This window comes from Pyricularia oryzae, chromosome 3 (genome assembly GCF_000002495.2).
Source record: "Pyricularia oryzae 70-15 chromosome 3, whole genome shotgun sequence".
Classification (NCBI taxonomy): domain Eukaryota; kingdom Fungi; phylum Ascomycota; class Sordariomycetes; order Magnaporthales; family Pyriculariaceae; genus Pyricularia; species Pyricularia oryzae.
The window spans coordinates 1,034,348-1,046,312 of record NC_017849.1 but is presented as its reverse complement, the minus strand read 5'-3'; the positions used below and the strand labels follow the sequence as shown (position 1 = coordinate 1,046,312).

Genomic DNA, 11,965 nt, shown 5'->3' with positions numbered 1-11,965 from the left:
AAAGCCTTTGTTTTTGGCACTCTTTGCACCGTCCTTGCCTTCCCCAAAGACCCTGGACCTGGGAGCCCTGGTGTCGATCATTTTCCTTCGGGCCAAGGTTTCTTTCCCGCTCGCCGACTGCCAAAACCTTGGACTCTTGGGAGTGACAAAATCTGTTTGCGGGCGAGGTTGAGATGTCTAAACGGAAACGGCCGCGCAATGGAAACAGAAGGGATTGTTGCAACTACAATTCTGATTCTGATTCTTATTCTGACTCTGGCAGTCCGCGTTATGCCTGCTTCGTCAAAAGAGTTACATTGCTCGTTTAGGCGATTGAGGTTAATGAGACTGATGATTCGGCCACCTTTTGTACGTTGCCAGTACTGAAATGTCTCAAACCGATGCCTCGTTCATGGGCACATCTTCATGCCCATGGAATCTATCCTTGAACTACAGGAAACGAAACGGCCGCAACACGCCCCCAAAAAGCCAAAGCAACATCAGCTGCTGTGCTCCAAAGAAGTATATATATATATCCAACTGGACAACTTCTGTTTGCCATTGGAAATGAAAAAGGCAGCGTTGGTCATCAAGGCACCATTGGTCAATTGATTGGTTGCACGTTTCACTGAGCGCACATGTTTTGTTCGTGTTGAAGCCTTCAAAATTCAAAACCACAAGATTCTCAGTCAGTAGTTTTGTACAAAATCAATCAAAACAATCGTCCAATGATATTGTTTTCTCTACGTCAAAACTATAGCCCGCTCATGTAAAGTTTTCAATTCCCACTTGGCTTTCACAAGGCTTACCTTTGTTTTACCTGGGTCGGTAGCCCATGGACGGCAGTTGTCCTCGTCAAAGACCACATGAACCCCATCAGGACCTAAACCAAGATTCTTGCCAGCCTCGATCCAGGCGTCCTGACACGGGATACTGTGGCGGACTGGTGGGCATGGGAAAGCGCATGAGCCTTGTAATGGCGCATTAGAACCCGGATCCGAATTGTTCGAAACTTCGTTGTAGCGGCGTTACCAGTAAGATCGAGCGGTACAGCGGTGTTGACGGTAGGGGCGGGCGGCGGAGCAGCGTAGACGGTTTGGAGAAGCGCCGTAGCGGCGGTCTAAGTAGGGCGTTGTAACCAAATTGTAAGCAAAGAACTCAGATGCAGTAAACTTCAACCAACACAATGGGGCTGAAGTTTCAACATCTTATACGGCAGTTTATATATATTAGTTTCCGGCCCCCTGGTATCCCACCGCACTCCAAAAGCCCCTCGCAAGAGTGCAGCCAGTAACTTCTCAAACACGATTGTTGGCATGTCATAAATAGTCCCGATCAGCGATCTTTATTTCGGATATAAATAAACAAAGCTGGGCCCGAGTCAAGGCTCAATGAGTTATTTCCGGCACCTTTTGCACGACAACGAGACCGGCGATCCCGGGACCCGGATCCATGGCGCACTTACGTAGTAGGAGTAAAAAAGGGCTGTGGTTATTCCACGCGTACAGTTCGCTCAAAAAGGCCACAAGTGGGTACGGTCACTATGCTATTATTGAAAGTGCAAATTAAACCACCAACAAATACCTCAATTACACCATTTACATACGCCAGCCATTTGCAGCGAAGCGCACGCATTTGCAATGCATTTTAAGAGCAAAATTGATTACAATCTTAGTTCCTGTACTACTTCTTTTCTGGCAAATGGTACAATATATATGGTGCCAATGGCAAAAGGTCACAATTCGCGCGCGCAATTTGATGGCAGTCTGTATTTTCGATAATAGCACTGTACTGTAACCGTATCTATTTACGGATTGACGGATTGTTTAAACGAACTGCAAGGGGCGAATAACCACAGCCGTAAAGAGCCGCTTATCTAAAATAGGCTTTTTTTACACCACCTCATTATACAATTTGTAGTCGAAAGATGGAACCACTTCAAATATTTATTCAACAATCCGACAAGCTCTCTTCCTTGATTTTGTCAGACGATAAGCGCCAAAGACACAATCGGAGAATATGAGTTTTCTTTCCGTAAAAACCATTATTGCCGGCTTAAGTCTCGCACGAATACCCAAGCCTTTATTTGCATGCGACTATACCGGTACCACTTCTTCAGAGTCCAATTTTATATATAACCTCCGATTGTTCCACTGGGGTAGGCATTGGTTGCTAAAGAAGACCTTGGTCCCCTCGATATGTGTATCTTTGCCGGCATCGGCTTGACCTGTCCCAACTTGGTACCAAGTCTTGCCATGCAGCTTTTGAATGCTATAGTGGCAGATCTTTTTGACTTTGTAACTTTCCTTGCCGGCGTAAGCGGTTGGCAGGAGAGCCACGGCGCCGGTGATGGCGAAAAATAAGTTGTTGAGTTGCATGGTGTCGTTTCTTTTTATATGGTTGCTCTTTGTTATATGACTGAGGGAGATTTCTGGTGGGACGGTGGATAGCTACTCTTGGAAAGAATAATGAGGGGCTCCACACAGAGCAAGTGGTAAAAGTATGGTAGAGTCATCGGACAAGTCCAAAGCACTAGACTAGTTGGATTTCAGATCATGAGTAGAAAACTTGAGGACTTCTTATACGGCGGTATCAGGTGAAAAAAAAACCCCCCACCCCTTGTCGCCGTATGCGTGGGCCTTTATTAACTTGATGGTTCCTGCGAACGGTTAAATACCTAAATTCTTTTTTTTTGTTCAAACTACTACCAAAGTCGGCAACACCCACAGGGTCCACACCACCGAGCTGCTGTGCATTGAGGGGGATTTTCACCCTTAGCACCATATTCATAGTACGTGAGCTCCGTATGTTTATTTTTAGACTTTATGCAAACTCGCTTGGTATCAATAAATTTCCGACGACTACGCCGCGAATCAGATGCTGGTTTGCATTGATCACTTGTTTATTGGAGCCTGTGCATTGGGATAGTAGAGTGACCTAAGGTCGCAACACCAAGAAAAAAGAAGGAAAAGAAACATATAGTAAGCGCTGTTTACAGCCTCGCATCGACACGCAAGACGGCATGACTGGCCTGCTCTTGATGCTCGGTCTGGTCTTGAAGCTCGGTAGGCAGGGTTATAGCTTCAAAGCTCGTCGGAAACAGCAGAGTGCCCAATCAGACGCATTACTCAGACTTAATTAATCCTCAACGACGACAACAAAGGGAGACGAGTCAAGTTTGTTTTTCTCGAGTCAAAGCATTACGGAACATTTTGGCTGGTAACAATGGGGCGATATTGTAAGGGGGAAACACTGTTCCAACTTGCAAGAGCGGAGTCGACTTGTTACGACCAGGATTGGTACCGACACGATTGGGCAAAAACGAGAAAGGTGTCGGGAACCCAAGCCAGAACTACCGAGAAACACGAACCAAGGACAGAAAATAGAAGCACGAGGTCACGTAATAATAAAATAAGGAACCCTAACCCGATCACCAAAACAGGAATAACCACGATCATTACCAAAAAAGTAATTAAATTTAACGGTAATTACCCCAAAATAATTATAATTATTTATAACGTTATAAAGGTAATTATATTTGGAATATAATTTATATAAAATACGTTTATTATTATATAAATAAATTCGATTTTAAAATTATTTAGCAGCAATTAAATTTTAATTAATTTTAATATTTATTTGAAAACGATTATAATTTCACCCCCAATTATTAAAAACCCCAATTACCCAATTAAACGTTTAATTGTTTTAACCCATTATATTTTATTATAAAAACAGGTTATCCGATATTTTAATTGTAATATTTTAATTACTTCTATTTAATATTTTGTTTTAAAATATACCGAATAATATTACCGACAATATATTTTTTTTAATTTTTAAAAACAATATTCCCAATATTTTTATGGCGACCGGCAAAACGGCCCAAAAAACCCCTGTTCGGACCAAAGATAATAACGATAATAAAAACGAGGAAAACCAGTTCCGCAGGCAGGTTATTTAAACCAACCAAAAGTTCCACAAATAAATATTCCGCGCAACTTAATTCCAAAAGAAATTTCGGGTTTTTCGAACCAATATTAATATTATTTTAACTTTTTTTAATGGGCGCGAAAAATTTAAATTTAACCCCCCAATTATATTTAATAATATATTTGGACAATTTAAAAGGTATTTCGTACAAATACGCATTTACCAGGTATTCCATTTGGAAATTTTCCGTAATAAAACGGAAAAAATGGTATACGCGGCCACGTTTTTCCGAAAACGAATTTTATTTTGGTTCGAGTTTTTATTGCTGTTAATAATTGTCACGGCCAGGCATACATTGGAGAACCTCAGTGTATTAGGCGCTATCGACGAAAATTCTAAACTGAAGAGAAGAGAGAAATTACAATCGTCGACGCGCTCAAGAGACGCGCTTAAATCCGGAGGTAGTGGATCCTTGTCCGATCCCTGGCTCAGCGTGGCTGGTAGAGCCGAGTCGTGATTCTGAGGGTAGGTCTGGGGGCCTGATCCTCACATTACCCCCCTTTAAGGCCTGATCGACGTAGGCGGTCAGAGTCTTGAGTCTGTTACGTGTGTCTCCTCGGGGCCTTCCGCCGCTCTCGTGTCTCTTTCGCATCGTGTTCGGCAACATTGTCCTCGGGTCCGTCTTCCGCAAAAATATCCTCTGCTGCGCTCCTGATCCACTGTTGCAAATTTACCGGAGGTCCTGCTGCGTCCGGGTACTCCCTGTGAAAGGTATCCAGCAGTACTGGTGAATTTTTCAAGTCGCGGGCCTCATACCATGTCTCATCAGGGTCGAGTCCGACCCACGATACCTGATATTGCAACGTCTTCTTTCGTCCGAATAGTCGCGAGGCCAACACTTGCTCCACCTCCCACTCCGGTTCTCCGTTAATCTCGACCGGTGGTTCCGGCTTTTGATACTGCTGAGGTAATGGATCCGTTGCTGCTTTGCGCAGTCGGCTGGCGTGGAACAGCTTACTACCTTTATACCAGGCAGGGGTGTCGAGAATGAAGCTGTGACCCTTTTCCCCGAGAATCGTCCATGGTCCTGCATTTTGCGAGTCCAACTTGGTCGTAGGAGCTTCGGTGGAAAAACCCTTTTTGCTAACGTAAACCGCATCTCCCACCGTAAAGTCGACCGGTCGCCGTTTCTTGTTAGCCTGCCTCTGTTGCTCTATCTGCGCTCCGAGTCCATTGTTGCGGGCCAGCTCCTGAGCTTGCCGAGCTTGGCGGACCATTTCCAGCGCCTTTTGTTGCTGACCGGTCTCCAGGTCTTCTTCGGGTAAAGGTAGAGAGAGCGGGTCTCTAGGGCGAGCTCCTGTTTCTGCTTCGATCGGTGCCATGCCGATAGAGGCGTGAACGGACGAATTGTGGCCGAAGTCGAAGGCGGGAATATGCCGTCGCCAATTCGTTTGGTATTTGTCTACATAGAAGCGCATTTTCTGATCCAATTCAGCGTTGGTAATTTCGACGCTGCCCTGACTTTGAGGGTGGCGGGCGCTTCCATGTTTATGCTTTGTTCCTGTCAACTCGTTTAAAGTGTTTAGGAACTCGGATATAAACGGTCCGGCGTTGTCGGAAAGCCATAAATCGGGGACGCCTTTCCAACGGTACACGGTCTGATAATACCGCATGGCCAAAGTCTCCGCGGTGTCCGTCTTTTTTCCCGGTAGGGTGGCCAAAAGTTTGGTCAATCGGCAGATGAAGACCCAGACGTAATTATAGCCTTCTTTATCCTTGGGCATATCTTTGCCGTCTACCATTACGTGCTGCCAACACCGTCTAGGGATCTCCAGTGGGTGCAACAGCCCAGGCGTCTTATCATGTCGTACCTTGTTGCGTTGACATTCGCGACAATTCTTAATGTAGCGTTTGACGTCTCGATTTCGGTCGGGCCACCAATAGTCCTTTTTCAGGCGGCTGAGGGTTTTATTCTGGCCTCCATGGCCGAAGATCTTGGGCTCATGAGCTTCGCGGATGAGAGCCGTTCTTAAGAAGATTTTGCCATCCTGGGTAGTCTCGGGTACCGTTAACAGATTGTCGTGGTGACCTAGGTTCTGTTTCAGGTTTTCTTCCAGGATAAGGGCCACCAGGTCAGCTCCCTGCGGTGCGGAGGGTTCCAAGTTGCTAATGGTTGGAAGAGGTTCGCCGGGTCGGGAGTCGATCTTTTCTGGAGGGATTAGTGCAATGGTGCGGTCTAACACAGCTCGGGCCTTGACCGTAGGGTTGTCGATGGTTTTGCGCGAAAGGGCATCGGCTGCCACATTATCCTTGCCGGGACGGTATTTAAAGGTGATGTCGAAGTTGGCCAGGTAGTCAGCCCATCGTATCTGGCGAGCGGACAAAAGTTTCTTGGTCGACCAATAAATTAGGGCCTGGTGATCGGTGAAAACACAGAACTTGGTACCCAACAGGGCTGGTTCGAAGTCCTTTAGCGTATTAATCACAGCTAATAGCTCCTGGTCCTGAATCGGATAGTTTTGTTCAGCAGGGGACATGGTTTTGGACGAATAGCCGATTGGCTTCCAGCTGCCATCGTCCTGTTGCTGCCACACGACACCGGCGGTGGCCCTGCCACTGGCGTCGGTGTCCATCCTGACAGGCATACCGGGTTTGAAGAAACTCATCACGGGGGCGGTGACCACCAGTTGTTTCAGCGCTTCAAAGGCAGATTTCTGCTCGGGGCCTCTTTCGAACGGGACTCCCTTTTTCAATAATCGGGTCAGAGGTTCTGTTTGTTCGCTGGCGTGATGGCAGAACGTCCGAACGAAATTGCATAAGCCTAGGAAGGATCGTACTGCGGAAACGGAGGTGATGTCGTCCCATTGCCAGCTGGTGATGGCTTCGACCTTTTTGGGGTCGATGCGGATACCTTTACCGATCTCTAGAAGTAAACCCAGGTACTCGATTTCGAAAACGCCGAAACTTGACTTTTTGATATCGCCTTGGAGTCCGGCTTTGTGCAACCTGTAAATAACCTCCTCGGTTTGCTCAAAGTGGACTTGCTCCGATTTATCCTCGGTATAAATTAACACGTCGTCTGCGTAGGCGCTCGCGAAAGCGTCCAGCAGTTCATTAAGCTGAGCGTTGATAAAAGCTTGGAACCAGGCGGGTCCGACCTTCAGTCCAAAGGGTAGGACCTTCCACCGAAATGTGCCTTGTCGCGTTTTGAACGCCGTTAAATACCGTGACTTCGGATCCATTAGCAATCTGTTAAAAGCTCGAATAATGTCGATCTTGGTCATCCTCCGGGCTTTTCCACATTTGCTCAACGTCCCGGTCACGTCGGGGGCAAGTACTTGTCGTCCTTTGATGAATTTGTTTACCCATCGGTAATCCACACAAAAACGCTGCTCCTTCGATTGCGGTTTAGGAACGAACAGAGTCGAAGCTGCGGTCTCCTCCATTGTCCGTTCAATGAAATCGATCCTCAGAAGTTCGTCGATGGTTTCCTTTTCCAACTCCATCATCGCGAAAGGGGTCGAATAGCGGGCTGGCCTCCCCTCCAAAGGTTTCTCAAGTTCCAAAACCACGTCGAAGCCGGGTCGGCTAGGCGGGAGAATCGTCGACGCCTTTTTGGAAAAGAAACCCTCAAGGTGGGCAAGTGCTTTGGGTAACTTGGCTCGTACTTGCGCGATGTGCTCCGGGTTTTCGCCTGCAGGAAATGGAATGGGATGTCCATCGTGAGTCTTGTTCCATTGCAGGGCTGATACCGCATTTAGGCTGGTCGTAGACGTATCGTTTACTGGTACCAACGGTATAGGCTCCGTGGGTAACGGGGATCGTTTCCATCGATCTTGACGAGGGTCGTTAAGGAGGGCACAAATACTAGCTGGCAGGCCTTTGTTGGAAACGGTCTTTGGGATAGTCGGGAAGGCGTTAATTTCTGTGATCTGAGCCTGGTTTTCGTGTTGGCGTTTAGGGCTTCGAAGTATCTTGCGGACCTGGATGCGACGGTCTTCTTGTTCCATTTTGCGGTCCCGGCGGACTGCGTCAGCTTGGGCCTCAAGGTCCAGAGGCGGATTCGAACGTTGTACAACGATTGCGGGTAAGTATTGGGCCATGGCGGGCAGGTCGTTGGGCCAAACGAAGCTGCGGGTAGCTGGGAATAAACCTACTCGATGTTTCGTCCACCATTCTTATCCGATAAACACATCGTGGGCCGTTTCAAGGAGGATGAATTTCTGCCGTGGGAATTGTCGTCCGTCGATTTGCAAAGTGAGCCGAAGGTATTCGGTGGCTCTTGCGGTGACCTTCCTGTTAAAATCTCCAAAGTCCAAAAGCTTGGGGAGCTTTTTGATAGGTAGCTTTAAACGTTGGGCGACCTTTTTCGCGAGGCTCGGTCGGATGGATAAGTACACATCTGCTCCGGTGTCACAGAGAGCTTGGGCGTTAAGACCACGACCTTTATCTTGCAATTAAATGGGAGCAAGAAAGGTGTTTAATTTAGGTAATCTATCGATTTTAGCTATTTGAGGCATGCAGACTGCCGAGGAGACTTCCGGCAGCCTTAGCAGTTTTCCGAATTAGACGAAGAAGTCGACGACGAGTTGCGAGTCGAATTGTCAGGCTGCGAATACGAATCCCCATGGTCCAGAGCCTGTAATATATTGGCGATAATTTTGCGATCGGGGCAGTGACGGGATTGGTGGCCGGCTGTCACGGGCAGGCAGGGCGGACAGGTAGGTGCGGGCGATCAGGTAACAGGACAGAGTATATTGGCTATCTAGTCTTCCAGGTACAGGGTAGCAGGTGGTTGTTGACGAAGACGTAGCTCGAGGAGCTACATATCGGAGACTGCAGAGATTTCGCGTAGATATACGCGCGCGAGGCGCTCGGCCCTCGCGCCTTCACGTGACAGGGGTCATGACTAAGCGACAGCCCAGTGGCTGTCCTTCAGGTCTGTGACAGTATTCCCCCCTTCCAGGCCGAGCTCCGTCACGGCCGGGGCCCGGGCTTATGGGGGTATCGACGGTGGAAATTCTTTACCAATTGAGCAGCGTTTTCCAGGTAATCGGCAGGTTCAGTCGTGGGTTCGCTATATCCAGCCCAACGGACGATATATTTCAGCCGGCGGCCTCCTCGGCCGCGGGTTTCCCAAAAGGAGTCGAGGATCTCTTCGACTTCGTATTCTCTCTCACCTTCCACTTCCAAATGGGGTGGCGGTGCAGGTTGTTGGCCCGGCAGGGGCTCAACGTCAGCAGGTTTTAGTCGGTTTATATTGAAAACAGGGTGTACTCTCATAGACGACGGCAGGTCCAAACGGTAGGCGTACGGGCTAATCACCTCAGAAATTCGGAAGGGTCCCAAGTTCTTCCAATCCAGTTTCTTCTGCGGGCGGGCGGTCTGGATGTTCCGTGCGTCTAACCATACATATTGGCCGACGGTAAGCCGGCGGGCCGGGGTACGGTGTCGGTTCGCCTGTTCTTCGTAACGGGCTTGGGCGGCGGTCATTTCGGCGCGGGCTTGTTCCAGAATGGCTTCCATTCGGGCGGCTAGCTTTTCGGCATCCCGCTGGGCGGGCAAAGGCTGGTTCAGGGGTACCGGCTCGAATCCCATGCGGGGATGGAATCCGTAAGTCGCGTAAAACGGGGAGGTTCCGGTGGTCTCGGACTTGTGGGAGTTGGCTGTGAATTCGGCGAGGGGAAGCCAACTTTCCCAATCATCTTGCAGGTAGGCCACATAAGCTCTCAAATATTGTTCCAGGGACGCGTTAAAACGCTCGGTCTGTCCGTCAGTCTCGGGGTGGTGAGCAGTGGATAGCAGGCTGTCGATTTTCAAACGGGTTGTCAGGTGTTTCCAAAACTTCGACACGAATTGGGTGCCTCTATCCGAAACTATCGTCAGGGGCAACCCGTGTAGTTTCCATACGTGGTGTAGGTACAGGTTGGCGGTGTCCTCGGCATTGCAGGTCCCTTTACAAGGGACGAAGTGTCTCATCTTAGTCAGGCGGTCTACGACCACTAGGATGGCGTCGTGGCCGTTGCTTTGCGGCAAATGTGTGATAAAATCCATCGACAGGTGTTGCCATGAGCGTTCAGGAGTGGGCAGGGGTCGCAGGAGGCCCTGGTGGCCTTCGCGGGACGGGTTGATTCGGCGGCAGGTCTGGCATTTCTTTACCCATAATGATACGTAATGTAGCATTCCGGGCCAGTAATATTCTCGGGACAGCAGGTCGTAGGTTTTTGCTTTGCCGGGGTGACCGGCGACGGGGGAGTCGTGGCAGCGGCGCAGGATCTCGGCTTTCAGATTATTCGAATCGGGTACGTACAGTCTATTGCGGTAATACAAATAGCCGGATCGTTCTTCGCATTCGGCCAATTGCAGCTTGGGGTGGCGGTCGGCGCCTGTCCTCAACGCTTCTAGGGCAGATTGCGTTATCGGGTCGGATTCGTATCCGGCGTCTAGTAGCTCTATCAGGTGTTTTGGCAATAGGGGTTTGTTTTGGCGGATTATGGGTTGTAACCGGGTGGGGCGGGCAGGTAAATTGTGTTCTTTCAGTACGACTTGTGTTTGGTGCTTAAGTCGTTCATCCCCCTCCTCAGGCATATCCTCTGACCTCCTGGTTAATGCGTCGGGCTTCGCTCCTTGTTTCCCGGGTCGGTAGGTGATACGGAAATTAAATCTTGACAGGAATTCGGCCCATCGGGCTTGTCGGCGGTTGAGCATTTTCGTCGTCGTGAAATATTCCAGGTTGCGGTGGTCCGTAATTACTTGGACCGGGGACGACGTCCCTTCGAGTTCCGGGCGCCATTCTTCAAAACAGCGGATAATGGCTAGCAATTCTTTGTCGTAAATCTCGTAATTGCATTCGGTAGCTGTGTGTTTTTTCGAAAAGAACGCGACGGGGCGGAGTATTCCGTCGTCGCCGTATTGTGACAATATTCCCGCAGAAACATAATCGGAAGCGTCGGTCTCCAGGATCACATCCTTTTCCCAATCGAAGTGCGCCAGTACGGGGGCTTCGGTAAACTTTCTCTTCAGCAGTCGGAAGGCGGTTTCGCAGGCGCTATTCCATTCGAATGCGACGTCTTTCTTGGTCAATCTCGTCAAAGGGGCTACGATCTTTGAGAAATCTCGGATAAAGCGCCGGTAAAAGTTGCCAAACCCCAAAAATGCTTGTACGTCAGTAAGCTTTTTGGGTGTTTGCCAGTCCAGGACAGCGGTGATTTTTTCAGGGTCCATTTTTACGCCTTCGACGCCGACCAGCAGGCCCAGGAACTTGGTTTCCGTCACGAAGAATTCGCACTTCGCGGCGTTGGCGTATAGCCCGGCTTTCCTCAGGGCTTCCAGTACGAGTTTCAAATGTTCTTCGTGTTCTGTTCGGGTGCGGCTATAAATCAAAATGTCGTCCAGGTAGGCTGTACAAAATACGTCTAAGTATTCGCGCAGGGAGTCGTTTATATATCTCTGGAACGTCGCGGGGGCTCCCGTTAGCCCGAAAGGCATGACTAGGCTCTCGTATAAGCCGAATCTCGTGCGGAATGCCGTCAGGTATTCTTCCCCCTTTTTAATCCGAATATTGTTAAAAGCGGAAACGATATCGATTTTCGAGAAGAATTTCATGCCGGCCAGGTTGTTCAGGGTCTCTCGGACTAGCGGCAGCGGGTAACGGTCTTTTACGGTAATGTTATTCAGCGCGCGGTAATCCACGCAAAACCTCAACCCTCCTCCCTGCTTCTTCACGAACAAAACGGGCGAGGCGACGGATGACGAACTGGGTCTGATAAACCCTTTTTTCAACTCTGCGGTCAGCCATTCCTTAAGGGCTATCAGCTCTTCGCGGGACATGGCGTACAGGGGGCCGAACGGCGGCGTTTTTCCTTCTATAAGCGGGATATGGTGGTCGGACGGTCGGTGTGGGGGCAGCTTCTCGGCTTCTTGCGGGGAAAATACGTCCGCGAATTCCCGGATTGTTTCGGGCAGGGTCGGCCCGTTCCTATTTTGGGGGTCGGCGGCTAGGACCTCATCAATCTGTTTCAAGGTTACGGCGTACAGTCGGCAGGATCGGCGG

The 11,965-nt window shown here is 49.2% G+C and overlaps 1 protein-coding gene across 1 annotated transcript; it reads right to left on the bottom strand.

The window, feature by feature from the left end:
* Positions 1-862: 862 nt before the first annotated feature.
* Positions 863-1,594, bottom strand: MGG_16656 (uncharacterized protein; the record flags this gene model as incomplete). The annotated part of the gene is made up of 3 exons (XM_003711430.1): positions 863-1,099; positions 1,163-1,186; positions 1,586-1,594. 3 exons carry the CDS (start codon positions 1,592-1,594, stop codon positions 863-865), a joined length of 270 nt encoding a protein of 89 aa, XP_003711478.1.
* Positions 1,595-11,965: the final 10,371 nt, after the last annotated feature.